General features: G+C 36.2%; 2 protein-coding genes across 2 annotated transcripts; one reads left to right on the top strand and one right to left on the bottom strand.

Moving 5' to 3' along the window:
• Positions 1 to 4,380: 4,380 nt before the first annotated feature.
• On the top strand, positions 4,381 to 18,607 carry LOC104210472 (heat shock 70 kDa protein 17). The gene is made up of 14 exons (XM_009759377.2): positions 4,381 to 5,222; positions 5,660 to 5,892; positions 12,677 to 12,836; positions 13,106 to 13,351; positions 13,460 to 13,596; positions 13,671 to 14,007; positions 14,161 to 14,322; positions 14,885 to 14,956; positions 15,038 to 15,138; positions 15,231 to 15,300; positions 15,797 to 15,853; positions 15,967 to 16,028; positions 17,839 to 17,911; positions 18,034 to 18,607. The coding sequence occupies exons 1-14, from the start codon at positions 4,467 to 4,469 to the stop codon at positions 18,253 to 18,255; spliced, it is 2,688 nt and encodes an 895-aa protein (XP_009757679.1). The 5' UTR covers positions 4,381 to 4,466; the 3' UTR covers positions 18,256 to 18,607.
• A 1,474-nt stretch (positions 18,608 to 20,081) lies between these two features.
• On the bottom strand, positions 20,082 to 24,701 carry LOC104210471 (UDP-arabinose 4-epimerase 1-like). Its single transcript, XM_009759376.2, has 10 exons — positions 24,562 to 24,701; positions 23,121 to 23,245; positions 22,891 to 23,004; positions 22,705 to 22,812; positions 22,480 to 22,571; positions 22,116 to 22,257; positions 21,795 to 21,889; positions 21,260 to 21,389; positions 20,926 to 21,070; positions 20,082 to 20,623 (listed from the first exon to the last, which is right to left on the bottom strand). The coding sequence occupies exons 2-10, from the start codon at positions 23,241 to 23,243 to the stop codon at positions 20,406 to 20,408; spliced, it is 1,167 nt and encodes a 388-aa protein (XP_009757678.1). The 5' UTR covers positions 23,244 to 23,245; positions 24,562 to 24,701; the 3' UTR covers positions 20,082 to 20,405.
• Between the last annotated feature and the right edge of the window lie 625 nt (positions 24,702 to 25,326).

The following is a 25,326-nucleotide window of genomic DNA, read 5'->3' as shown; positions in this document are numbered from 1 at the left end:
TGACTGAGTGAGGCCGAGGGTCTAATTTGTGAGGATATTTATGGGATCGGGTTGCATGCCATATCATGTTGTTACTGATTCATGATTTTGTGAGGCCGAAGGCCTAATTGATTTATGCTACGAGGTGGCTTGTTATATCGCTTGGGCTGTAGGAGCCCCTTCTGAGTATGCACACTCTCAGTGAGTGCAGTACCCTAATTGTGAGTGATGTTTTGCCCGAGGGGCTGTATATGAGTGATGGTGAGATTTACCCGAGGGGCTGATTACGATTTATGTTTCCCGAGAGGCTGTTTATGATTTATGTTGCCCGATGGGCTGTATACGAGTAAATTTCGCCCGAGGGACTGTTCTTGATTCATGTTGTGCCCGATGGACTGTTTACGAGATTGTGTGGTATGCCTGAGGGGTTGTATATGAGTGATAATGATATTTATCCGAGGGGATGTTTATGATTCATGTTTGTCCGAGGGGCTGTATAGGGTGTGTTTTGCCCGAGGGGCTATTTATGTTTTCACATTTTTACTCATTATTTCATCACTTTGATTGAAAACTGTTGAAAGATGTTTTAAATGGTTTTACTGAAACTGGATTTAAGCGAGCTTAGTAGATTCAAAACCCTAATTTTAAAAGCCTGTTGTATTCTACCGAGATTTCGTGATATGAATTGTATATGTTATATTGCTCGTCACTACTGCTCAGTCTTTATTTACTTTTATTACTTATTGAGTTGACGTACTCACATTACTCTCTGCACCTTGTGTGCAGATCCAGGAGTTGCTGGACGTACTAGTGAGTGTTGATTTCATCCCTCGCGGATCTGTTGGAGTTAGCAAGGTAGTTGCATAGCGATCGCAGCCCTGCTCTTCTCCCTCCTATCTTCCTATAGATGTTAGTAGTTGGTTTTCAGACTATTTCAGTCTTGTTATATTTCAGAACAGTTATCGTATTTGCTCATGACTTAGTGACATCCGAGGTCGGGCTTTTATTTCCGCATTTTGGTCACTACGATAATTTACTTATCATTTTTAAGAATATGCAAATTTTAAAAGTTTTATTTTACAACTCAAATACATCTTTTGTATATTATTTATATTATCTTTAAAATTTATATCATTGGCACATAATACACACACAATGCGCATACACTAAAACTAGTTTACTTTAATTGTGCCAATCTATCTATCTATCTATCTCTCTCTCTCTCTCTCTCTCTCTCTCTCTCTCTCTCTCTCTCTCTCTCTCTCTATATATATATATATATATATATATATAAAAGAGGGACTTGACAAGATGATGTGGCATCTCTTATTGTGTAGCAATCCTATTTATCTTTTTTCTCATTTTTTTGACTTTTCCCCTTCATTTTAACCATTTATCTTAATTTAAAAATTCATATCCATAACTCACATCTCTTCATTCATTGTGACTTTTTAAGTTTCTAACCTCCAATTGTTTAATTTATTATAAATTGTATCTGACTTTTCGACTCCATAACCTCCATTTAGTTAGTGTGTTATAAATTGCATCTTTCCTTCTTTTTTTACTCACGCTGCATCACAGTTTACTTTTATTATTGTTGAAGAAGAGCAAGTTCTCCTCTTCTCTTACCATTTTATGGGTATTTTTTACTCTTCTTTTCGATTTTTCATTCCCTGTTGCTTGAGTTTTTTTTTTACTAAGTTGCTTTATGCATATGAAAAACATTGTACTAAATAGGAATTTACAGAAAGTGACAGAATCAAATGGTACGTGTGTGGGAAAAGGAAATTGGTCCTGCAAGGTCATTTAACCAGCAATAACTTTATTGCCTCAGCGTCACCCCATTAATGTGGATGGCTTTATTTTTCCAGTTTTTGTGCTAATTTGGTTTGTACTTCCTTTTGTTTTTAACATTTTACTTATGGGTTGTACTGTCTTGGATTTTCATCTTTTTTGCTTTTGTTCCGTAGATGCACTCAAAGGTTGGCTTGAGGCTAATAAATACTGTTCTTATTACCCCTTCCTCGGTATTTCTTCCCTTTTTTCGATTAAATTTTAAATTTTTAAGCTTATTAGCATGTTAGCATTATTTTTCAGATATCTATATTGTCAAATGTCATTACCTAATTGGTAAATAAATATTTAAAATTAAGTGTAAAATCTAATGTTAATGCCTTTATTATATATATATATATATAAAGCTTTTTCTTTTTTCATTGGAAAACAAACATTTAAAATTATAAAGTTAGAATCTAATTTTAATGCTTTTATTATTGCGTATATAAAAAGCTTTTTCTTTTTAATTGGGAAACAATATGTAAAACTAAGTGTAGAGTCTAATATTAATTTTTTATTTTACATGTATAAAAATCTTTTTCTTTTGTTTTTCTTTTTTTCTTTCCAGTAAATATACATATTTATACTTATATATTGCCTCCATTTTAATTTTTCCTCTAAATTTGTTATATTTAAGTATTTTTTGGTTGATATTACTAATCATCTACCAATGATAAGGGTCATCATTAATGAATTGCCTACAAAAATATGGGAGTAATAGTAAATGCATAAAAAAAAAAGCAATAATGTGCCTATATATTTTGCCGAAGTCGAATGATTAAAAAGTTTAAAACTTTCTTAACCATGACTTTTTTGATTTATAAGAACGATTCTTCCGTCTAAAGCCACAATTATCTTACCATTTTGGTTTTAACAGTCGTCGCGTATTTGGTAACTTTTACTTTGATAACTTTTCGCAAAAAAAAGGTGTAAAAGTATTTCTATTTTTCAGTAAAAATAAATGAATGAATAAAGCAATAATATGTGAGAGAATAAAATAGTGTTAGAAATGGTTCATCTTTTATATGAAGAATTAACCCAAATAGTCGTCCACCTAATCTCTTAAACTAATAATAGCCGATAGATGTGTAATATATATATATATATATATAATATGTGTATAATTATATATAATTTATGTATATCGGCTAGAAAAAGTAAACAGTAAATCTGATTGGCAATTTGAGTAACAATCTCCCTTTTTATTGCAATTTTAAAAAACTTAAGAAGATGTGTTAATGAAATAGTATCACGATAATATAAAGAAAAAAAGAAGAGATAAATATTGATAATATAAAGGATAAAATAAGCATTTAAAAAAGACCAATTGAGATATGAGAGGGGGAATAACTATTATATTCAACATTAGACGGAGAGTTTGATTTTTGAAGCAGAATTGGGAGGGTGTATATGATTTCCACTTATTTTCTTTTTCCTTACTCATAAATGCTATTACTTGTAATAATATGACATTATTTGTGAACAGCACTTAACTAAGAACACAATTAGTCTTTAGTTATGAATAAAATTTACTTCTAATTATATTCACTATATGATGAGCCTTTCCAATTAAAAGGATTGTTCATCGTGGGGCAATGGTTTATTTTCCGCATATATGTTTAATTTCTTTGTTTAAATATTTGATTTCTATCTTCTACAGTATTTTCCTCCGCTTACTTACATTGAGTGTAGTTGATAGTATTGTATGACGTATATTATATCCTTTTTTCTTTATTATAATATTATAACTTTAATTACTAAATTTATTAAACAGAAATGTTGATATTAACTAGTATAGTTATAGGCGACTAAGCGTCTTTTTTACATAAAATGTTAAAGAGCTCTTTCTTAGATGCAGGCCTCGCAAAAATACAAAAGCCACTATACTCTCATACTTGTTTCTTATATGTTAAATTATTTTAAAGTAGAACTTTCTAAATGATTTTGATTGACGAAGTTAATTTTTTTTAAAAAGTATTTAGTCATTTAATTCAACAAAAAACTAAATTGTGTGAAATATCGGAGAAAGTATAAAAAATAAGGGAAACATTGATTTAAGAATTTCAGAATTAAAACAAAGCATGTGCAGTTTTTCAAACTAAAACTTACTTCCTCCGTTCTAATTTAACAATCACTTTTAGCTCAAAAAATTGTCCCAAAAATATTGTTACTTTAGGAATTTGAGATTGAATTGTTAATTGTTTCCAACTCTACTCTTAATATTAAAGAAGTAAATAGTTTTTTCTTTTAATTCTCAAAAATTATTTAATCGGAATAATTTAATAAATTATATCTCATATATATTATTGTTTTAATAAACGTGAAAAAAGCTAAAATAAAGAAAAAGAATAGTTAAAAATGGGAATTATTGGAACTGCCCAGAAGCTTCAAAATTATGACGGGGATGCGAAGTAAGATTCAAGCCAACAGCAAAACCAACACACCGGGCGTCACATAATATGCCACGTGGACATTATGCCAAATGTCAAATCCTTATTGGTTAGCCACTTCACTTTCCACCTGTAACCCCAACGGTATATATACCCTACACTCTCTCCTGTTACTGAAATTTTCTCTTCCCAATTAAGTAATAAACTTCACCGGAGATCTTTTTTCCGATTAACTCCGTTTTCCTAACGCCGGCGGCGAACATGTTATTCCGAATTGGGATAATCCTATCCTTGTTTTTGCTGCTCACTCCAATTCCATGTCAATCCGCAGTCTCAAGCATAGATCTGGGATCCGAATGGTTCAAAGTCGCCGTGGTCAACTTAAAACCCGGTCAACCACCTATTTCAATCGCGATTAACGAAATGTCCAAACGGAAAACTCCGTCGCTCGTCGCATTTCATGCCGGCAGTCGCCTCATCGGCGAAGAAGCTTCTGGAATCGTCGCTCGTTATCCCAACAAGGTTTACTCCCATCTCCGTGATCTAATATCAAAAACCTTTCCGCACGTGTCCAAAACCCTAGAATCTCTCTACTTAAGTTATGATATTTCCCCCGAGGAATCGAGAAATGTGGCGGTTTTTAAGACGGAGAATGGTGATTTCACGGCGGAGGAGCTTGTAGCAATGTTGTTGAAGTATGCCCTCGGATTGGCGGAGGCTCATACGCGGGGAACGCCTGTGAAGGATGCGGTGGTGACTGTGCCGCCATATATGGGAGTGGCAGAGAGGAAAGGGCTGCTTGTTGCGGCAGAATTGGCCGGTATCAATGTGTTGGCGCTTGTGAATGAACATTCTGGTGCAGCATTGCAGTATGGGATTGATAAAGATTTTTCGAACGGGTCGAGGCATGTGATATTCTATGATATGGGTGCGGGTAGTACCTATGCTGCCTTGGTCTACTTCTCTGCTTATAATACTAAGGAGTTTGGGAAGACCGTATCAGCTAACCAATTTCAGGTAAAATTAAGTAAACACTGAGATTCATTGATTTTGAGCTCAGAATATTATTTGTTGATTTGTATGAATAGAATGCTAGATATATTTACGTGCAACATTGCAGTTCTGATGCTTTATATAGTTATTGTGGAGAATGCGTCTGTTGAAGTTATTTTGTTAGGTTTATTATGTCGGTGCAAAAGATTGTAGCATTGTCTATATATAGGGTAGATGTACGGTATAAGCCGAGGGTTCAGCCAAACCTAGTAACTTTGGCTCACACCTTGAATATGTGCTAAGAAATCTACTAATTGTGTATAAATATTAACTCAGTAACTCAAATGGTCAGTGGGCTCCTGACTTCCCGAACCCATAAATTTAAATCATAGTATAGGTACTTTTCTTAATCTTTTTTTCCTTGAATGTTAGATAGCTAGATTGACACATGAGTGTTGCAGGTCAAGGATGTTAGATGGGATGCGGAGCTGGGAGGGGAACATATGGAATTAAGATTGGTGGAGTACTTTGCAGATGAGTTCAATAAACAACTTGGAAATGGGGTTGACATAAGGAAATCCCCAAAGGCAATGGCGAAGCTAAAGAAACAAGTTAAGCGAACAAAGGAAATTCTTAGTGCAAACACAGCTGCTCCAATATCAGTTGAATCTATTTATGACGATCGGGATTTTAGGTGAGTTTGTGGTCCATTGATTTTAATGTACATGAATTTGCCTTCTTTCTTGTTTTCTTGTTCTTCACTACTTCTGGGAAATTTTAGTTCTGAAATTTATCTTTTTTTTTTTGAATTGGTAACTATTATATATATTAAAAACATCAGTACATAGATTGCACTGAAAACCAAATTTACATGAAGAGGATTAGTAGATGTTCTAATTCGAGACCTAGCAAGATCCTAGTTTTTCTATGATTGTCAATGTATCTATGTAAATCTGTTTGCACCAAAAACAAAAAAAAAAGAATACAATTGAGTTTGATCTTCTGCATTGGATTGCTTCTATCTTCAAAACATCTAGCGTTCCTTTCCCTCCAATCTGTCCACCATATACAAGCCGGGACAGTCCTCCATCTATCTCTACTAGTTGCTTCAGCTCCAGCTTCTTCCCAGCTATAAAGGACATCTTTAAGCCTGTATGGCATTGACCATGAAATACCCCTAAGACTAATAAAGATTTTCCATAGTTGGTCTGTAATCTTGCAATGTAGAAACAAATGTGTGACAGTTTCAGCATTTTCCCCGCACAGAAAACATCTTGAGCACAGAGAAATTCCCCTTTTTATGAGATTATCCTGGGTTAATACCGCCTCCTTTGCTAGTAGCCAAGTGAAGCAAGCTACCTTGTATGGAATCTTTGTTTTCCATATATGTTTCCAAGGTCATGGGTCCACCTGTTGATTATTATGATTCAAAATCTTATATGCATCCTTCACCCGGTAAACCCCTCTGTTGTGCCTCTTCCACCAAAGTGAATCAAAACCTTCCTGTAATCCTTTAAATGCTTCCAGCTCTTTGTAAAGGTCAGCTAATCTTGTTATCTCCCAGTCATTCAACTGTCTTCTTAGAGCGATTTCCCATCCTTGATGACTCCTCATATCAGCTACTGTCTTATGCTGGTTTTGTGCTAAACCAAACATATCGGGGTATCTTTCCTTTAAGCTTCCGTTTCCTAACCAATTATCATTCCAGAATGATGTGTTCCTTCCGTTGTTCACTCTTATGGAGGAGTGATTCTTCATTATAGGCCAAAGTTCTTTGATGGATTTCCACACACTTACTCCATATGATGTTCTGACTTTTTTTGACACCCAGTTATTTTCCTCACCATACTTTACTTTGATCACTTTGCCCCATAAAGATTGGGGTTCTTGAGAGTACTTCCATAACCATTTCATTCTAAGAGCCTTGCTATGATTCTTCGAATTCCTTATTCCTAAACCACCTTGTTTTTTATCCATTGTGAGTGTCTTCCACTTAACTAAATGGAAGACCTTTTTCTCCTTATTACCTTGCCAAAGGAATGATCTTCGGAGTTTGTCCAATCTCTGTAAAATGCCTGCTGGAATTGGGAACAACGACATCATATAAGTAGGAAGTGAGTCTAATACTGAGTTGATTAGAACTAGCCTGCCCCCCAATGATAGGTATTGTGATTTCCATCTTGACAACTTCTTCTCACACTTTTCTATGACTGAATTCCAGATTTCTTTTGATTTGGATCTTGCACCAAGAGGCATCCCGAGGTAAACAGTTGGTAGGGACCCAACTTCTCCTCCCAATATCTGTGTCAGTTGCTCCATGTTGTTAACTTCATTAATGGGAAAAATATTGCTCTTTCTCCAGTTGATGTGTAATCCTGAGACTCCCTCAAATAAGTCCAAAATGATTCTTAGGAATCTAAGTTGGTCCTTTTCAGCATCACAGAAGACTAGAGTATCATCATCATATTGGAGATGTGTGATCTCTAGATTGTTTGCCCCACTCCTGTTTACCTCAAAACCTTTAACCCATCCACTGACTTTAGCCGTTTTGATCATGTTGTTCAATCCTTCCATGGCTATAATGAATAGAAAGGGAGATAAAGGATCACCTTGTCTTAGACCTCTGTGTGAATGGAAAAAACCTTTAGGAGATCCATTTATGAGAATGGAGAATTTTACAGTAGATATGCAAAATTTCATCCATCTATTCCATTTCTGCCCAAAACCCATTAGTTCTAACATTCTGAGTAGGAAGCTCCAATTTACACGATCATAGGCCTTCTCAATATCTAATTTGCATAAGATTCTAGGTTCCTTCTTTTTTATTCTTGAATCCACAGCTTCGTTGGCAATCAACACTGCATCTATTATTTGTCTTCCTTTGATGAAAGCCATTTGTTGAGCATCGACAATTTTCCCTACCACCCTCTTAAGTCTTTCGGTTAAGACTTTTGAGAGCAATTTGTAGAAGCTCCCTATCAGACTAATCGGTCTGAAATCTCTCAATTCTTTCGCACCTGTCTTTTTTGGAATCAAAGTTATATGTGTTGCATTGAAGCTTTTCTCAAACATCTCCTGAGAATGGAAGTTGTTGAAGGCCGCCATGATGTCTTCCTTCAAAATGTCCCAACACTTTCTGAAAAAACCCATTGTGTATCCATCCGGATCTGGGGCCTTGTCGCTTGCACACATCTTCAGACAGGTCAAAACTTCTTGTTCCTCAAAGTTACTCTGTAAAAACTCCCTTTTTGATTCAGAAATTCTTGAGCTATTTTCGAAATTGACCGTTGGTCTCCACTCTTCAGGTTCTTTGTATAACTCCTTGTAGAATTCAGTTATCTCAATCTATATTCTGTCTGGATCCTCGACTACTTCATGTCGAATCATTAGTTGATCAATGTTGTTGTTTCTCTTGTGTGCATTTGCAGTGCGATGGAAAATTTTTGTATTCCTGTCCCCTTCTTTGAGCCACAGAGCTCTTGATTTTTGTCTCCATACAATTTCTTCATTCTTGAGTTGTTCCTCAATCTCCATTAGAGTAGTTGCTTTCCTCACTGATTCCTCCTCGGTAAGCGCTCTTAGTTGTTGTGTTGTCTCAAAACCTGCTAGTTGACCTAGCAATTTTGATTTTTGCAGTCCCAAATTACCTTCATAAACTCTGCTCCATTCTTTTAGCTTGCCCTTGAGAGCTTTTAAATTGCAAGCTAAAATGTAATCTGGTCTTCCTGAGAATTCAAAAGATGTCCACCAGTCTCTAATTCTGTCATTAAAACCTTCCACATTCAGCCACCAATTTTCAAACTTAAAATATGATTTAGCTTGTTCCCACACACCACAGTATAGAGCCACAAGTGAATGGTCCGAAATCAACCTTTGTTGGATAGTTTGCTTGATGTTTCTGAAGCTTTCATCCCATTCTTCTGAAATGAGAAATCTATCAATTCTTGAAGTGGCTGTATGATTGTCCCCTTTGAACCAAGTATAGTAGCCTCCTTCAAGTCGTAGATCTATCAACTCCACATCTTCTATAAAATCCGAGAATTCCACTATCGCTTTGGACCTCCTTGAACATTCCCGTTTTTCAGAAGGATACCTTGTAACGTTAAAATCGCCACAAACCGCCCAAGGACCTTCCATCAATCCCCACACTGCACCAATTTCTCTCTATACTATTTTCCTTTCTATTCTACAATTTGGGGCATACACTCCTGTTATGTGACATTGAAAATTCTGTAAAAGAGCCTCGAACTTGCAAGTCAAAGTGTATGCACCAGTCTGTAACACCTCCCCTTTCCATACTCTGCAATCCCATAATAACAAAATCCCCCCTCTCGTGCCGCTAGCTTCTAATCTTGCATACCTCACCCATCTACCACCCCATATTTGATTGAATATTTCCTTAATATCCCCCTCCACTTTTGTCTCTTGCATGCATATAATGTCTGCCCTCCAGTTCCGCACCTGACTTTTTATGATCTCCCTTTTCTTCTTGTCGTTTAATCCCCTTACATTCCAGGAAATTACTTTGATCTTCATATTGAAATGATTGATAGATCTCTTCCCTACTCCTTTTCCCGTCACTCTTGAATTTAACATCAAACGAAGTTAAACCTTTTAATTCCAGTGATCCTTTGAATCTTTGTTTCTTCACCTCCAACTATGTCTCCACCCTTCTAACCTGTCTGCAACTGTCAATTTGCATTAACAACTCCAATGCTTCTTCTTTATGGCCTTGAAAATCTACTCCAAATATTTTCCCCAATTTGATCATATTTTGATGGACCCATAGTGTTGCATCCATGTCTTTATCCATTAATGGATTGTGTTGCTGAACTGCTATAGGATTCACCTCCTCGATTTCCCAATCTTGGATAGAGCTAAAGTGCTTTAGTTGTTCCAAAGCACTTCCAACTTGATCTTCCCCCATATTTGTGTTTATGCTCTGCTCCCCTGCCTTCTGTTCCAGTCTTGCTTTCTCTGCTCCACCTTCTGGCTGACTGCATAAGTGTTGACTTTGACATACTTTCAAGGTTTTCGTTGGGGATTGGATCCCCTGGAGTGGACTCTTTCGCCCCCAGGAAAGAAGGTCCTCCCATTTCCTCAATACAAGGCTTCAGCCTAATATCATCAGAAAACTCACACGAGAGATCATTAAAAATGACTTGTGCAGCCAAGTCGGAGTCATAGGATTTCAGCTCATTGTTTGTCACTTTACTGCTCTGATTCATCGAACTCGAACCTTGTGTAAGTTGCACACTTGCCTTTCCTTTATTAGTGTTTTGCAATATGGTGCACCCCACTTGATTGTTCAAATATCTCTCTATTTTAAAACATTGTTCGTTTTCTTGCATCTTCAGCTCATATCTTGTCTGTCTTTCAGCCCAGATTGGGATGAAAAATTTAATACCATCTCTTTCAATCCCAACCTCATTGGGAGTCTTTCTGCCATCACCAACAATTTTAATTCTTGCCCACTTAAGATGATTTTTGAGATCAGTTTCTTCTTCAGTAGCTATCCATCCCCACAGAGATCTCCTATTTCTTTGAAGATCTTTTGTGACCATAGATGTAAAGGAATTCCCATGGCTCTAATCCAACATGTTTCCTCGATTTGTGAGTTTGGAATGCATCCAGCAGTATGACTCCACCATTCCAGATGAAGTTTGAACTTTTTCCAACTCCACTCTCCTTGCATAATCTGCTCCGCCATGAGGTTGGGATTGAAAGAGACGATATCAAATTTTTCATCCCAATCTGGGCTGAAAGACAGACAAGATATGAGCTGGAGATGCAAGAAAACGAACAATGTTTTGAAATAGAGAGATATTTGAACAATCAAGTGGGGTGCACCATATTGCAAAACACTGATAAAGGAAAGGCAAGTGTGCAACTTACACAAGGTTCGAGTTCGATGAATCGGAGTAGTAAAGTGACAAACAACGAGCTGAAATCCTATGACTCCGACTTGGCTGCACAAGTCATTTTTAATGATCTCTCGTATGAGTTTTCTGATGATATTAGGCTGAAGCCTTGTATTGAGGAAATGGGAGGACCTTCTTACCTGGGGGCAAAAGAGTCCACTCCAGGGGATCCAATCCCCGATGAAAACCTTGAAAGTATGCCAAAGGCAACACTTAACAGTTGCAGTCAGCCAGAAGGTGGAGCAGAGATAGCAAGACTGGAACAGAAGGCAGGGGAGCAGAGCATAAACACAAATATGGGGGAAGATCAAGTTGGAAGTGCTTTGGAACAACTAAAGCACTTTAGCTCTATCCAAGATTGGGAAATCGAAGAGGTGAATCCTATAGCAGTTCAGCAACACAATACATTAATGGATGGATGCAACACTATGGGTCCATCAAAATATGATCAAATTGGGGAAAATGTTTGGAGTAGATTTTCAAGGCCATGAAGAAGAAGCATTGGAGTTGTTAATGCAAATTGACAGTTGCAGACAGGTTAGAAGGGTGGAGACAGAGTTGGTCAATTAGTTCCCAAGTGTGCTGTTAGTTAGTGAATGGTGGTCAATTAGTCCTGTCTATGAAATGAAAAGCTTGGAGAAACTTTATGCTGCTCAGGCTGAGACTTAGTACCATATGCCGATGCACCACAGTATTTCACGTGCTGCTCGTGATGAACCCTTTAAGTGATTCGACTCAATGTGCTCGAGATATGATGGAGCTATTTTTTTAAAGGAATAGTCTCTTGCTGTAATTCTTATTTTGAATTTAAACCTTACTGTTTCTACTGCTTTTTTTTTTAAGCTTTCACAAATTTGGTATCACTTGACAAGTCCATGTAGCGTGAAATGGGTTATTACTAGGAACAAAGGCTCCCTACTTTTTGCACCTTTACTACCATAGACTTGTAGAGATATTTGGACCAAGCCTGGACCAATTTCGATTTTTTCTAAATAAGCAAATCCTAGAGATCTTTACATAAATGAAAAGGAGAAAACAAGAACGGAAAAAATACTTTCTTTCTGATGTGCAATGGCATATGCAGAAGGTGAAGTAGAGCATGAGGCGAGGCTTAGTTAAAAGTCAAAAATCAATGCAGTCGCACTCGCTATATTTTGTGGTATAGAGCTTATGTGATTAATCTGGAACTGTTTCTCTAGGTATACACATTAACTGGAGTGCATTGTATTGTTTGTTGCTCTTTCACTGTTTGTCGTGTTTGCAATTTTTTGTTCATGGTATTTTAGTTAATATGACATAGCGGATTATGTACATCTCTAGTTGACATGATCAAATTCTCAATTCCGTATTAGATAAAGAAGTTCTGTTCCCCCATGAATAGGTTGCTATCTAAGACATATAGGAGCCAGGATTGAGTACCTACCCTTCTTCTTGTGTGTGACGTATGAATCTGGTGCCATGCTTTCACATTTGGAAGAGGGAAGAGCGATGTTCTACTAGTAAATTTTCACTTGGTTTTTAATTTTTTTCACTCATCAGAACTTTATTTTCTCGTAGGAGCTCAATAACTCGTGAGAAGTTTGAAGAGTTATGTGAAGATTTGTGGGAAAAAGCTCTTGTACCTTTAAAGGAAGTTCTTATACATTCTGGTTTGAAAGTGGAAGATATTTATGCAGTGGAGTTGATTGGAGGTGCCACCAGGGTGCCAAAATTGCAGGTCTGCTCTTTTCTTAACAAAGTTGAGGTCTATCAACTACAGTTATTGAATACACATATTAGTTGTTTCCAGATATATATATATATATATATGTTAGGATGAAATAAATGTTGTGTTGCTGGCTGTTGGAGTTTCTTGCAACTTAATCTGTCAGCGTCATTGTTATCTGCAGCACAGACAATATGTAATAGTCATTTAAATTAGCTATCATTGCTTGTAGCATGATTGTTTTAGGGATTTGTCAAAACACTTACATTCCTCCATTGCAGGCTAAGCTTCAAGAATTTCTTGGAAGGAAAGAACTGGACAGACATTTGGACTCTGATGAAGCAATTGCACTTGGTGCCTCGTTGCATGCTGCAAATATAAGTGATGGAATCAAATTGAATCGTAAATTGGGGATGATTGATGGTTCTCCGTATGGATATGTGATTGAAGTGGACGGTCCAGATCTTCCCAAAGATGAAAGCACCAAACAGTTGATCATACCACGTATGAAGAAACTACCCAGCAAGGTATATCAGAAATTTGTTTTGACTGTATATTGTTGGGAAAATGACAGGTTATTAAAGATCATAATAGTAAATGACAGTTTTATGTCCCATTGTGTGGTCTAACTGCAGATGTTCAGATCCATTGTTCATAATAAGGATTTTGAAGTTTCACTAGCGTATGAAAGTGATGACTTCTTGCCACCTGGGACTCCTTCGCTTACCTTTGCTCAGTATGCAGTGTCAGGTCTTGCTGATGCTAGCGAAAAGTAAGAATGAGCAATATATGAATCAAATGACGCATCATGATCTGTCATTCTGAGCTTTGTGCTTTTTCTTTTAGGTATGCATCGCGGAATCTTTCTGCCCCCATCAAGGCTAATCTGCATTTCTCCCTTAGTAGAAGTGGAATATTTTCATTAGATCGAGCGGATGCTGTTATTGAAATAACTGAATGGGTAGAAGTACCACGGAAGAATCTGACAGTGGACAACTCAACCTCTGCTTCAACAAATACATCAACTGAAAGTAGCCCCAGTAATACAGAGGAAAGCAGTGAAAAATTGAATGCAGATGACGGTAACAGTAATAACTCCGATCCTAGTGCGAACGATTCTAGCACCACAAGTCTTAGCACAGAGAAGAAGCTGAAGAAACGGACGTTCCGAGTTCCACTTAAGGTTATCTGAACTTATCCATTTGTAGGGGGTCTATTTCACATCCTCTTCTTCATTAGTTTCCATTGGATGTCAGGGAAAATGCTATTTTGGAAATACCTTTATGTTTCGAAGTTCTTAACCAGTCTTATCCTTGTGACTTCTTTGTTCGTATAGATTGACGAGAAGACTGCTGGGCCAGGAGCATCTCTTTCGAAAGAGTCCTTTAATGAAGCTAAAAGCAAACTAGAAGCACTGGACAAAAAAGATGAAGAAAGAAGAAGAACTGCAGAATTGAAGAATAGCTTGGAAGGATACATATATGACACAAGAGACAAGGTTTGTGGTCTTATATTCTTAGTATCTGTAACACTTGTGGGTGCTTGTGATTATCTTGACCCTGATCCATTCAGCTCCAGGAACTTGAAGCACTATCTATCTATCTATCTGTATTGTTGATTTTCCCATTTCACGTTTCAATTGCATTCGCCTGTTCTCCCTATTGATTTATATTAGTTTTTTCTCTAGCATGTTAAAGATTTTGCAGCTAGATAAATCTTTCTGCAAGTGTTTTCAAACACATATCCATGCACTAAGATCCTCCTGATACATCCTTTTGTTACACTGGTCTGCTTTTGTGCCCTTAAATGAAACTTCCATAGAGACAAAGAACACAGACACGTACACATGCACTCTGTTTCTCTGGTGTGTGTTTGATGTTGTCACCTTGTGGATCATTGTTATATTCTCAATTTTTATTTTCTTGCGATGCACTTTTTATCAGTTGGCATCCAGTGGCCCTCAGTCACTGTCTGTTTCGTGTTAAATATTTTATTCTTTGATCACATGAAACTGATAATAAAATCTCTCTTTGTTATTTTTGCATGTGCTCATTTACCAGCTTGAATCTGAAGATTTTGCAAAAATTTCGACCAGTCAAGAGCGTCAATCATTTATTGAGAAACTTGATGAGGTTTGCCTACTCCCTTTTTCCATGTTCGGTGATATATGTATATATTGTAAGCACTAAATGAAGTTGCTGCACATTTTTCAGGTACAAGAATGGTTGTACACTGATGGTGAAGATGCTTCTGCTACCCAGTTTCAAAAACGTTTAGATGAGTTGAAAGCTATTGGTGATCCCATATTTTTTAGGTCTGCTCCTAATCTCAACAGTCAAACGCTGAAGAATAGTTTCTTTTAGTACCACTTTAAGTAGCTATGCTGAATGTAAATTTTTGGTGCAGACATAATGAACTTACTGCACGCCCTGCTGCATCTGATCATGCTCGAAAATACCTTAATGAAGTGCAACAGGTAGGAAAATTGATTCTTCTTCTATTCATTTTCTTTTCTGTTTGTTTAAATATTGTTTGGATCATGAAGTGTAGATTGTAAGCTTGAAAAAGTAAGTGCGTTATGGTAGTAAGTGCGTTATGGTAGTAAAGGTTTTGAAAAATTACTAAGGTTACACTGGCACATCAATCTGAAAGTCGGTACTGAAGTTTTCTAGTGGGGATGTTGGAAACTAAGCTGTATACTCTGAGGCACTGTTTGAGGTGACAATAGCCATGGGTATCTTCCAGATGTGAAGTGTAGAAGATGTACAGATGAAATTGATATTAACTTGCATCTGCCGTTGTGGTATAAGTAGAAAATTCGGTTTGATTTTTTATGCTGACCTTACTATCCAGATCCCTTTGCAATACTCTCTGTGATTTTCAAAGCTGTGAGTCAGCTAGGAAAGCTTTTCCATCTTTTTCTTCCTTTGACCCTTGCAATTCACCTTTTGCTTCTTTCTTGGATATTTCAGATTGTGCGTGGATGGGAAACAAACAAATCTTGGCTTCCTAAGGGAAGAATAGATGAGGTGCTCTTTTCAACTGTTGTGTTTGGCATTTTTCTGCTGTTGATACAATAGAAGCTAGAAATCTCTTCTGTAATGTTCATAGCTGGGGAAGTTAAAAAGCGTCCTGTTTGCAGGTTTTAAAAGAAGCTGAGAAAGTGAAGAATTGGTTAAATCAGAAGGAGGCTGAACAGAAAGAGTAAGTTCCTTTTTTCCTGCTTATGTCTTTCAACTTTTATCTTTTTCCTATTTGCATACATAGTTTTGCCTCTCCTTTTTCTTTTCATACTTCTCTGCTTGTTTCCTTTGCCACCTTTTGATTTTGTCAGTGAACGTAGCATGTCTTTTTTCTGTTGTGACATCTTGTTTATTAAACTGTTGTGCCGCTGAACTCCTGAAAGTGATTACTGAAATACTCTCTCTGTAAAGAATAAATCTAGTCGATCTGTGTAACAAAGCATATACACTTTGATTCGAACATTTGTGCACATATATTATATACACATACATGTATATATATGGGTCTTGCTAACCTATAAACTCCACTTTCATTTCCTTTATTTACCTTTCGTAAACACATTAATCTTTTTAATAGTAGGTACTTTTTTGTCTTTCCAACAAAAAATCCAAGCACCAAAAACCATCTCCTCCAAATCAATCATGCCATCTTTATTCTTTCCTCTTCACAGGCAGATTCTTCCTCCCCATTTATTTTCCGGCGATTACTCCTATCTGTTCTTTTCTTTGGCGATCTCCTCTCCATTTCTTTCCTTTGCCGAACTCCTCTCCTTCCTCTTTTCCTTTACCCCCTCTCTCCTTTTCCTTCTTTCCTAGCCTACGAAATATCTTGTCTCCATTTCTTTTTGCAACCAAGTCGTCCTCCTTTTTTCCCCTTTTCTTCCATGTCTGTTAATCAAAAGAAAAACTGAAAGAGTGAAGCATAAGGATAAGCTAAGAAGAAGAGGGTGTAAGAGTCCCGTAGAAATACCTTCCAAGAGAAAGTTGATTTTCTGAAATGCTTCTCAGCATTTTTACTACTTTTTAACATTTTCGCAAGCTGTACCACATCACTTTTGTAGGATAAGGGAAAAGAAGGAAAGAAAAGTGATGTGGTAGCCAGCGAAAAACGTCTTTTTATGTTTAGTTACTATTTTTATACAATGCTAACCCACTACAGCCCGGAAAAAGTTCTTCACAATGGTAGCCTACTATAGCCAGTGAAAAAGTTCTTCACAGTGCTTACATTTCTTATTTGGTTTTGTATTTCATTCAACCAAATTAAGAGGGAGAAAGGTGGAACCCTGTAATCTTCATTTTTGCCCTTATTCAATTGGGGATCGGAAGGATTGTACTGGTAGACTAGATAAGAGAAGAAAATGGGTGCTATAAGAATGTTTGTCCTCAGGGTTTTGATTCAGTGTCAAGGACGCATCACGTGATGTGTTGTTAGCACGTCATAGGTTCTAACCCTGCCATGTACAAAGTTAAGTTGGATAGAGGGTTAGAGCAGCTACACCCTGGAGCTCTGAACCTTTTCACTGACTGGAATAGGGCCAAAAGCCCACATGGGACGTCTTCAATATTTTTTTTTTTAAAAAAGAGCAAAACAAAAAGGAACGAAAAAAGGATAGCACCAAAACTGATTCTCTTTATTTCCCGAATTTTCATATGTGCTTCGAGTCAGTTCTTGAGTTTGACAGCAAAAGTTTAAACAAAATAATTGGTTCTAAAGTGGGTAAGCCTAAGTTAAGTTATATATCTGGTGGAAGAATATACTATAAAATATCATTGGGCTGTGCTGGTTCTCCATAAAAATTGTGACCCATACATATATCCCAGTGGTCCTGCTTGCCAGTTTGAGGAAGTCACAACTCTCTCTATGTACTTGCCTTCTAAAAGGAACAACTCTCTATAAACATAGTTCTGAGAAATTTTTATCTTATTGTTACTAATCTTTTTATCCCTTTTCTCATACTGTGTGCTCAATGCCTTTTTAATTTTTCCTACAGCACTCCTGGATTCAACAAGCCTGCATTTACTTCTGAAGAAGTATATGAAAAGGTTCTCGATCTTCAAGACAAGGTACTTGATCTAAATCGTTAATTTGCTTCAGTGATAGAGCTGACCAAGAATTAGGTAGTCAACTTCTTCCCCATATGAAGCTTTCACCGTTTGATTCTGCCTTCCTCTTCTTTGTGGATCAGGTTACCAAGGTAAATAGAATACCTAAACCGAAGCCAAAGATTGAGAAGCCAATGAAAAATGAAACTGAAAGCAGCGGGGAGAAAGCAGATGCTGCCAATTCCTCTTCAGAGGAGGGTGCCTCCCAGAAAGAACAAACAACTTCAGATGCAGAGAAGCCATCCACCGATGGAAAAGCCGATGCCCAGTCTAAAGATCATGAATCAGACCATGATGAGTTATGATTATTACCTACCAAAGGCTAGATACCTGCAAATTACAAAGAGGAGAAGAGATAGCAACTTGAGTTGTAGAGTGTATACACCGAGTCAAACCCATCTTTTTCATGGAATGCTTTTTCTTGCCATGCTTTGGGAGTCCTCGGTCTCCAGGCAAATATGGGTTCAAATAGTACATGCTAAGAGATCTTACACTTAATCCTCCGGTAGCTGCAACACAGTATTAATGTAGAACAGTGGGAACATTATTCATGAGCCGTTTTGGCTGCAGAATGGAATTTTGTTAGCTCCCCCTCCTATGAACTCTTTCTTACAATGGATGCGTATTTAATATATGGAGTATATAAATTTTGAAATACTTGTATCGTTAAGTTATGCCACTAATGTCCGGGTGTGCTAAAGTTGCCCTGCTGTTCGCAAGTCATATACCTTGCTTTCCACCTTTTAATGGGTCAGCCATTTTTGAAAACAAGGGGCAGGGAACTGATGTGAATCTTAAGAAAACTTAATCCACAAAGACATTTCACAATTTTGATTTAGGATCCAGGTCTCACTACTTATCAATTAGATGATAACAGGTGAGCAGCCAGGATATAACAGATAGTCAAGTCAAAATATTTCTTGAACGTTGGAGTTTGCAAGTCAAAATATTTCTTGAACGTTGGAGTTTGCTCATTATGAATCGGGGTGTCATTATGTATAAATATTACTCTCTCCGTCTCATTTTGTGTGTCTTAGTTTGACTAGATACGAAGTTTAATTGAATCTTGTGGTTTTGAACTAAAGATATGTGTAATGTATTCAGATGCACATGAATTTTGTGGTTTTAATTATGCCACATGGAATGACGAAGTTAAAGAGTTACTTATTAAATATCAAAAGAGACATTTTTTTAAATAGACCAAAAATAGAGAAGTAAGACACTTAAATTGAAAGAGAGGAAGTATCATTTATGCTTTCGTCAAATATCTAAACAAATGGAATTTCCTTAATGTGGCTTGATTTATGATTTTCACTCTAAGTTCTTTTTTCAAGTGAAGAATAGTTGTTTTACTCTTGGCATTGCTTTGTTTTTCTCTTCCCTATCCTATCAGCGACTTTCAATCTTTTTGTTCGAAATTTCTTCGTTTGTACTAAAGTGCTTGCAGAATCAATCTTGGTCCTCACTGAAATTAGAGGCCTAATCATTTCGAAACTAATATTTCGGAATCCACTAGGTCCAGTGTTTGTTAGGAGTCCATACAGTTTGGGGTGGCAAACTGGTGGGTGGGGTAGGATACGGGACGGGTCGAAAGCAAGTAATGAAAAAACGGATAAATTATCTAACCCCACCCATATTTAATACGGATAAAAAAACGAGTTAACCGGCAGATAATACGGGTAATCATATTCCATGACTTCTTGAATATGATCACTTTTGGGAGAATTCCTAGTCTCCCAAACTTGAGGAACCCCAATTTGAAGCTTTACAAATGTAAAAGTTAAACCCATTAGTTATCTATTGGTTATCCATTTTCTAAATGGATAATATGGTTCTTTTTCATATTTGACTCGTTTTTAAAAAGTTTATTATCCAACTCATTTTTCAGCGGATAATATGGATGATTAGTTGTTTTCTTCTAACCATTTTGCCACCACTAATTTGAGGCACGTCAGTTTAAGGAATTGGTATTAGATTTAGATAACAACTTGAAAAAATCCATTTTGCCTTGGAAAACTTAACTATCTAATATTGGAATAAACTTAGTCCGACTAGAGTTAAATGCATACAAATAAAGATTGAGGAGAGTTGATTGATTGATAGATACTTTGACAAGATGAATCATGAAAGATCAAATGAAGAAGCACAAAATTTATTGATCTTAGAATTACAAACAAAACTAAGATGCTATAGAATCAGCTGTGGATATTTCCCATTTTCCAGCTATCTTCTTGTCACTTTATATCTCATGTATACACTATTTAATCCAAATCACTTGGGTTTTAACATTACCTATTGATAAACAAAGAATATGCAAAGGTGGATATACATGTAGTAAACTGTAAAGCTATAACAAAATGGGATATCGATAAGAATCTGAATTAGCAAAAGCTAATCTTGTCTCCTCGAGGCATTATGGTTCTCTGCGGAACCTGGTTAGCAAAACTGAGTTACTTTAGTTGTAACCATTTCTGTGTACCTTTTGCCATCTCCATGCTATGGCTAAACTCTCCTCAAGTGAATACCTTGCTATCCAGTTCAGTTCGCGCCTAATTTTAGAAGGATCGCTGTAGACTTCAGCGTAGTCTCCTGGACGTCTACTGAGATAATCAATCTTTATGTCCACTCCTGTTGCCCTTTTACAAGCTTCCACAAATTGTTTCACTGAACTACCTGTAATGACAAGGGCTTGACCATCAAAATGACTTCTGGCGTACCAGAGGCAGATCCAGAATTTAAATTTAATGAGTTCAAACTTGCACTGAACCCATTGTACTGTTAAAATTGTGGGTTCATATCTAACATGTATTGAGATTTAAATAGGTTTTTATATATATATCTATACTCCGTGTTGAAAGTTATGGGTGCAGATGAACTCATAACCTTTAGGCTGCATCCGCTTCTGCCAATATGAATATATAAGTTTGCAACGAACCAAATGATCAAAAATTAATTTATAAGTAGTAGGAAGTAACCTTTTCCAGTCCCGACATTGTAGATGCCAACTTTGCTTGGTTTTGCATGTTCGAGAGCTTTAACATGAGCGTCAATTAGATCAGTCACATCGATATAGTCTCTTACACAAGTGCCATCAGGTGTGTTGTAATCTACTCCTCTTATCTGTAATTACCAGATAGGAATAAAGATTTAAGTTTTACATGCTGTTTAGACATAAACAAGCAAGCCTGTTTTGGAAAAGGAGACAACGAGATAACTAAGAAAACAGAACAATCATGTTATAATACTAATAACATGGGAAAATGCAAAAAAAGAAAGTGCAACGTTCAGTAATGCACTCATTAAAGTTACCTTCAATCCTGGAATTATACCCCTGGCTGCATCAAAACAAGCACCAGATATCCGACCTTGCTCACGTAATTCTGGTCGTGGAGCTTCTCCTAACCTTCCTTCAGGGTCCGAGCCAATCACATTGAAGTACCTGATTAGTACATTGGAGACCATCAGATACTTGCTTTGAGAAATGTGTATGTACAACGACATTACACTTGAACCGACTTCATAAGCACCAGATCAATAACTTTATCAAGCTTCAGAGAATTTGAAAAAATGGTTTTTGTTTTACTGCTTAGAGATGAAAATGAGTTAGGATCAGTGGAAAGCTAATATGGGTGCTTATTTACAGGTTTTCTAAAGGTGCGAATTTTACTATTATCTACCACATGAATGTATGTATCATTCTTATGCGAGATGGCTCAAGTTCAAGTTGGTGAAGTAAAACTATTCTTATAATGATAATGTGTTTAATTCAATCATAGAAAGGCATTTCCTTACTAAGGATCAGCTGACCATCCCTTTTCAAGACATTGAAGCGTAAAATACGAACCTTAATATCATGATAGCCATATCTGAAGTCTTTGAGTAGTCCAGTATGATATCTTCAGCCATTTTCTTTGCTTTTCCATATGGATTTATTGGGGCCTGTTTGTATTCACAGTTACATCAGTTAGTTTGGAAACATTGGAATCGGTAATGATATTTACAATAACAAACAAATATTCCAGACATTGGCAAACGTGAAAACGCCTAATGGAGCAAACTCGTTCTAGTTTGACAGGACGGTGTTTTTCTTATTGACATATGACTTTAGAGATGAAACATCAGTATGACTAAAAAGTTTCTAATGAAGTGGAAATTGGTTACTGACTTGTGGCGTCTCTTCTGTAATAGGCATTTTCTCAGGCTCTCCATATGTTGCACAGGTACTTGAATAGATTAGCGTCTTTACACCATGTGTTGCCATTGCCTTAACTAGAAGCAGAGTATTTGATGTGATGTTATGATAATACCTGCACAGTACAAGAGTATTTCAAGACAGACAAAAAAGGAGAAAAACAAAAGAAAAATAGTTTATTTTCTAACTTGTTGTCCAACAACAACAACACAATAGATTCCCACAAGTGGGGTCTGGAGAGGGTAGGATGTACGCAGCCTTACCCCTACCCTGGAAGGGTAGAGAGGCTGTTGCCGATATAATTTTCTTTTATTACAAAGTTAACATTCTCAGGTACCTAAGCGGTTCTTGAGTACTTTCACCAACATATGCAACAGCTGCAAAATGCATCACAGCATCAAATGCATTTTGTGAGAAAATCTTGTTAACCTGAGGTCGTTGGTTAAGGATAAAAATTCTGACAATATTTGAAGCTGTAACAAAGATGTTACTATACAAAGAACTAAAAGAGAAGATAAGTCATGAAGTTAAAGCATGAACGAAAAGAAATTATCCAGGATACAGCAGCACCATCTCCCAGATCAGCATAAATAAACTGAAGACGCCCTGGCTCGGGAAATAGTTCTTGGAGAGCTTTTACAGCACCCATGTTTCCACGTGAAAGGTTGTCCTGTTGGAAAATCCCATGATTATCACACATTCTAAAACTTGATTCATGAATGGGGCGTTGAAATGAAGAGGGACATACCACAATAGTTACACGGTATGAATCTTTTAGGAGTCTAAGTACAGCATGAGAACCTATATAGCCAGCACCTCCAGTCACTAATACATGAGTTACACCAGGTTCGTGTTGAGAAAACTGAAAATACCAAATTTGGATTGCCTATCAGCGACGGATTCTTAAAACAAACTATATAGTAAGTCTGGACTGTAAATACATAAGACATATGATCTAATTATGAGTCAGACAATCACCTTGACGGAGGTACTAAAACCAGATGAATTTCTGAATATAAGAAAACAAATTGCAGCAATGCCAGCAAGCAAGAGCAGTTTCTGGGAAGTGCTGCTCCTTCTCTTTAACTCCACAAAATCCATGCCTGAAAGTTATGTGCGCAAATATCTTTAGCACTTCTGAAGTATCTTCTCTTTATATTTTTAGTTATTGGTATTTCAATTCATTCGTCTAATGAAATGTTTTCAAGTTCTTCTACATTTCATCCGCGTAACAATTCAACATACTCAAAATTCTTGCCTATGGAAACATAATATTTTATAACAGCCTTATCCTGCAACTATTAAATCTAACACTACACGAATTTAGTCCAATCACCATTGCAACAACAACAAAAAAAAACCCTGTATAATTCCACAAGTGGGGTCTGGGGAGGGTAATGTGTACGCAGACCTTACCCCTACCTTATGAAGGTAGAGAGGCTGATTCTGGTAGACCCTCGGCTAAAGGGGAAGCCATTATCAGCATTGAAGCTCAGCAGCGATAGAATTCTGGCCATCAAAACTTCCTTGTATATAAGCCTAACTACTAAAAAGATTATTAACCTCATGAACATGATTTACAGACAAAAATACTCGGTTATTGGTGAAAAAATCAATATATTTCTAATGTTGAATATTCAGGATCAACTAGCACAGATATAAAGCTGATTTTTTTTTTTTTCAAAAGGGAGATAATCCAATTAAATCATATCACAATAACACCTATCTCCAACCTAAAAAAATACCCTATATTTAAAATAGAATTAGATGCCAATTTTGCCATTACACTCTAATAAACAGAAGTAGTTTCCAAGCTGGAAATTCAAGATCATGATGCAAAAGCAGAACTGCAGAAGTTATCTCCTTCTCACCAAGAGAATGAATAAGAAGGTGCATTAATACCAATTGGCAAAGATAAATATAAAATTAAAAAGAAAACTTTTTAAATAAAAGAACTAATCAATCAGAAACTGATTTGAACATCACAAAAGCTGCAAACAATCATAGAACTACAAATAAAATTCTTCTTTACATTTCAAGGAATGGCTTAAAACATAAACTTATCGATGCAAAGAAGTAAAGCTTTTGCCAATTCCAAAAGATAAATCAGTAAAATCCAGAGAGCCTGTGAGTGTGTAATAATAATAATATGTATAGAAAGATGACACAAAGATAAAAACAGAAAGTCAATACTTTGCAACGACCTTAAAAGCGGAGGAACCAAGAATATAATTCACCAAAAATTATTAGTATTTTTTTTTTTAAAAAACGTCTACAGCCTCAGAAGATGATCGCCAAAAAAATTGTAACAATGTAAAAATCACATGCAAAATCCAATTCTAGATAATAAACAAAAAAACTACGTAAGAAAATCCCAGATGATGAATATTAAGAAAGAATGACATAAAAGATTGTTTACCTGAAACCAAAGAGGAAACGGAAGAGATTTGTTCTTAAGCCAAAACTGATGTATGTTATAATAATGTTAATTACTAGTATTAATATTAAGGAAAAAAAGAGAGAGAAAACAAAAGGGAAGAAATTTTGTGAATATAAAGACTAAGACCAAAGAAGTTTTGTAGTATATAAGAAGAAGAAGAAGAAGAAGTCAAATAATAAAAATAAATAGATTTAGAAAATCCGAAAAGACAATATATTACAGTGAAAGAAAAGTGGACCATGTTCTTGAGACTAATAATAAACTCAAAGCAGCCTCAAAATTAAACTAATGGATTATAATTAATTATAAATATTAAAAATTGCGTTATACGTAAAACTGCCATTAGTCGTTTTACTATTGATGACTCTCCTTTTTCTTCTGCTAAGTGTGTGTGTGTGAGAGAGAGATAATGGAAGACATTGGTGGAAGAGAGTCCTGGTCTATTGGGGACTCTGTGTGTGTGTGAGAGAGAGAGAATTAAGAATGGTTTATTTTTCAATTGAGTGAGAGAAAATGTCATATTCCTATTTGTTGGACTTTTATTTTTTGTAGATTTTATTATTATCATCTCAAGCATATATGATTTATTATTTGAGTGTAACTCGAAATACTAAGCTACTCCCCTTTTTAAGGAAACAAAAGAAGTTGAAATCATACCTCTTATTACCTCTTGTTTCTTGTGTTTTACTAAACATATTTTTTTTGTTCCTTTGCATATAAAATATATTATATTTAGATTATTAT

The sequence above is a fragment of the Nicotiana sylvestris genome, chromosome 7 (genome assembly GCF_000393655.2).
Source record: "Nicotiana sylvestris chromosome 7, ASM39365v2, whole genome shotgun sequence".
Lineage (NCBI taxonomy): Eukaryota > Viridiplantae > Streptophyta > Magnoliopsida > Solanales > Solanaceae > Nicotiana > Nicotiana sylvestris.
The sequence above is the reverse complement of the archived record's forward strand: the minus strand, read 5'-3'. Positions and strand labels throughout refer to the sequence as shown.

What these genes read in the sequence shown, in the direction of transcription:
- LOC104210472 (XM_009759377.2), top strand. Translation starts at nt 4,467, where the DNA reads ATGTTATTCCGAATTGGGATAATCCTATCCTTGTTTTTGCTGCTCACT. An exon ending in CTTGCTGATGCTAGCGAAAA is followed by an intron (nt 13,597 to 13,670) that starts GTAAGAATGAGC and finishes TTTTTCTTTTAG; the next exon opens with GTATGCATCGCGGAATCTTT. An exon ending in ACCTTAATGAAGTGCAACAG is followed by an intron (nt 15,301 to 15,796) that starts GTAGGAAAATTG and finishes TGGATATTTCAG; the next exon opens with ATTGTGCGTGGATGGGAAAC.
- LOC104210471 (XM_009759376.2), bottom strand. Translation starts at nt 23,243, where the DNA reads ATGGATTTTGTGGAGTTAAAGAGAAGGAGCAGCACTTCCCAGAAACTG. An exon ending in TTACAGAAGAGACGCCACAA is followed by an intron (nt 21,890 to 22,115) that starts GTCAGTAACCAA and finishes GAATACAAACAG; the next exon opens with GCCCCAATAAATCCATATGG. An exon ending in GTATAATTCCAGGATTGAAG is followed by an intron (nt 21,071 to 21,259) that starts GTAACTTTAATG and finishes TGGTAATTACAG; the next exon opens with ATAAGAGGAGTAGATTACAA.